Source organism: Harpegnathos saltator, unplaced genomic scaffold, assembly GCF_003227715.2.
Source record: "Harpegnathos saltator strain DR-91 unplaced genomic scaffold, Hsal_v8.6 scaffold227, whole genome shotgun sequence".
In the NCBI taxonomy this organism is placed as follows: domain Eukaryota; kingdom Metazoa; phylum Arthropoda; class Insecta; order Hymenoptera; family Formicidae; genus Harpegnathos; species Harpegnathos saltator.
In genome coordinates, this window is record NW_020230014.1 from 125,870 (window position 1) to 129,779 (window position 3,910).

The following is a 3,910-nucleotide window of genomic DNA, read 5'->3' on the forward strand; positions in this document are numbered from 1 at the left end:
TGACAAACATGTTTAGATATTTATCATACCCTTTTCATGCCTGAAAATGTCGGACATTAGAATATTTACGAAATATTCAACATCTATATTTTCACAATATCTTGTAAATATTGCGTGTTTATTCAACAGTGCTATATACCTTATGTCGGGTCTTGCTGGTCCTGCTCCTCTTCCTCGTCTGCACGCTCGTCGCTTCATAAGCCGCGCTGTATCCTTGGGCCGGCTGCCGTTCTACGTTGATTACGTCCTCTGTGGCGGTGTCGTTCCTTCGCTGTCCGAAGAGCGTCTTGCATCTGTATTTGGAACTCGGGACGTTGAGGCCACTGAAATGTTCTCGAAAGCAATGTCGTTTTGCGGCTGAAATTTTTTTTTCGCATAATTTATACACCTATGTTTTGCTTTCCGGTATCTTGTGAAAAGTAATTTTGTATCCTCGTGTACAGATATTGTGTGTGTGAATAATATCTGTTTTACCTATTCATGTATTCATATTCTTAACCTCTTTTTCGCGACAAGTGTCAACAGCAAATGTAAAAAAGTCTTTTGAGAAGGACATATATAACCACCACTTTCTAAATAAAAGAGCAATGGTAAGACAATTACATAAGATTATGTTGTTATCATTTGATACAGGCACATAGTTTTACTTACAGATGGAAGAACGACCAAAGCGTATAATTACAAAACCAACAAGCTACCAGACAACATCATCAGATGAGGCTCCTCCAGTATACAAACGGGCTGCACCTGTGCCAAACACCACGGCAGGAAGCATCGAAGAGGACATCAGAGATATACAGGCCATCCTGGACAAGAATGCAAACAACGATATACATTTATTTGCTAATACTACACAAAACATATCATCGCGCACATACGCATATAATTCCACACACATTACTCCCACAGCATCTGTCCACCCAGCACAAGATACCGATTCATACTTCTCACACTACATGTACACCTCACGAAAATGAACACCTGTACTACACTAATGATACATATACTGAGTAGCAAGGTACTTCGCGCCCATGGACAACGCAGGAGCACACGCAGCATCAGTTCCATCAGGAGCGTCTATCTTACGAGCAGTACGAAGAGCGGCTACCTTATGGCCAACATGTACGAATAATACAGAAGGCGGACAATCGGTATGTCTTTGTGCGTATTTAAAAATATAATAGTAACGAAAATTGTAAAAGAATATTTATAAAAACGTTATTTTTGTGCACAGGGAGAACAACGATCGTTGGAAGCGCATGGAAAAGAGACTTACGTGAGTATGTACTATATACTGACAAAATAATTTATAAAATTATCTTTTTACCCTTTCTTCACAGGAAGATGGCCTCAGTGGCCTCAACGTTCCGAGTTCCAAATACAGATGCAAGACGCTCTTCGGACAGCGAAGGAACGACACCGCCACAGAGGACGTAATCAACGTAGAACGGCAGCTGGTCCAAGGATACAGCGCGACTTATGAAGCGACGAGCGTGCAGACGAGGAAGAGGAGCAGGACTAGCAAGACCCGACATAAAATATATAGCACTGTTGAATAAACACGCAATATTTACAAGATATTGTGAAAATATAGATGTTGAATATTTCGTAAATATTCTAATGTCCGACATTTTCAGGCATGAAAAGGGTATGATAAATATCTAAACATGTTTGTCATACGTATGTTTATAAAAAGAATTTCGATTTATAAAAGATGTATGAACAATATAAATATTTTTAGATATTTATCATATTTTTTCTATAGTTGAAAATCTCAGACATTAGAATATTTATAATATATCCAACATCTATGTTTTTAAAATATCTTGTAAATATTGTGTGGTATCTGAACAGTGAGGAGTGATACATCTGTTGGAAATATTTAGCTGAATTTCTCCCTCACATATGACGCAATTTCAATATTATTTCGTTAATGGCTGCGTTCAGCAGAACAAAGTGATCAGTGAGCGCTTAGTGATTATTTTGTCTGCGACTGGAGCATTATTTTATATTTTTCATAGGCCCAGAAGTATTTGCCAATCAGGAGCGAGAATCACTAACCGTTCACTGATCATTTTGTTCTTCTGAACGCAGCCAATGTATACAGTTTTCTGTAATATTCAATACATTTCACGGTATGTTGTTTAATATGTATATATTGAATATCACTGAAAAATGCCTACATTCATGAAAGAATACAGAAATAGGGTCATGTAAGAGAGAAATGTAGCAAAGCATTTACAGCAGGGATCATTCCTCACTGATTACTGGTAGTAAAGTTATATGTTCTTCAATTTTTCATTTTCGTTCCCTGTATTTTATTTGAACTCACCTATTAATCGCGTCCGTCATATATATTAAAAAATATAAAAAAGTTTCTAAATTTACAGATGCATGGGACGAGGATGAGGTCGAAGACAACACTCACGGTCGCAGGAGGTCGAGAGAGAGAGAGAGAGAGAGAGAGAGAGAGAGAGAGAGAGAGAGAGAGAGAGAGAGAGAGGGAGGGAGAGGAGGGTGCAACATGCACGCACACACACACGCACGCACATACCACACGTTCTCTTCTCGAAGAAAGAGAAATAAATCGGTACTTTTCAGCCCCTATTTTTAAAACATAACGGGAACATCTCAGTGCAATAAAAGGCATTTTTGAATGCCAATATCTGAATCGGTACTTTTTAGTGCCAACTTAGGCTAATATTACATGTATCGTACGACAAGCTTTTCGGATATATTGATTGGCGTACGCGGAGCAATCCTAGAAATATTCTCTTTGTTAACTAATCAACGTATTCGAAAAGATTGTCGTACGACAAATGTAATATTAGCCTTATATTTTAGTGTATTTTCGACATTGTAACAAATTAAAAAAAATTGTTACAATAATAATAATAAATCATTAAGTATAATAAATTTGTAAAATATTAATAAAAATTTATTAACATATTTGATTTTACTTAATAATTAAGCGGGGAATACAGATTCGTGCATAATATATAATTGACAAGCAAATGCATTATCAGAAGTCATTTCCAGCTGTACGTAAACAATGAATGATTCTAATAAATTCATTTGCTTTTGCATTGTACATTATATACTTGGCCAAAATCAGTACTCCTTGCTTTACTTGAACCTAACCTACCTGGTTGAAGTGGGAGGGGTGTAATAAATGAATATGGCAGAATCTGCTCGATATTTGGCGCTAATTTGCTGTGGAATTTTGTCACTAAGCTTTGCTCGGTATTTGACGTCAACTTGCTGCAAGGTTTTGTCGCCAAGCTTTGCTCGGTATTTGGCGTCAATTTGCTGTAGGGTTTTATCGCCAAGCTTTGCTCGGTATTTGGCGTCAATTTGCTGTGGAGTATTGTCGCCAAAATTTGCTCGGTATTTGGTGACAATTTGGTGTGATGTTTTGTCCGCAAGCCTTGCTGGAATCTTGGCGCCAAAGTTTGCTCGTTATTTGGCATCAAGTGGCGTACCCAAAGTGTGCTCGATGTTTGACGTCAATTTGCTGTCAATTTTGGTAGCAAGCGTTGCGTGTTACTTGGCGTCAATTTGGTATCATGTTATGTGCGCAAACTTTGCTACATAAATGCTATCAATTTGTGGACATTCTTTGATAAAACAAGGTTTATTCCAAATTTGTACTAAATTTGCCAACAAATCTTGTAAGCAAATCTTTGGCTTCATTTGGCAGAACAGATTTGGCTATCTGGGGTTGTAATGTTGTCACTATGTTGCCATACGATAGTCACATTGTAACATTGCAGTAATATTCCAGTGATATTGTAATCTGATATATCACTGTGTAATATTGTGATAATATTGCTGGAATATTATATAATAATCTTGTGATTTTGTAATATTGCTACGATATTATAATATTGCTTCAATATTGCTGCAATAT

General features: G+C 37.1%; 1 protein-coding gene across 1 annotated transcript; it reads left to right on the forward strand.

The window, feature by feature from the left end:
• The first annotated feature begins 843 nt into the window (after positions 1 to 843).
• Positions 844 to 2,299, forward strand: LOC112588474 (uncharacterized). The gene is made up of 3 exons (XM_025298621.1): positions 844 to 1,151; positions 1,235 to 1,276; positions 1,341 to 2,299. The coding sequence occupies exons 1-3, from the start codon at positions 1,032 to 1,034 to the stop codon at positions 1,557 to 1,559; spliced, it is 381 nt and encodes a 126-aa protein (XP_025154406.1). The 5' UTR covers positions 844 to 1,031; the 3' UTR covers positions 1,560 to 2,299.
• Positions 2,300 to 3,910: the final 1,611 nt, after the last annotated feature.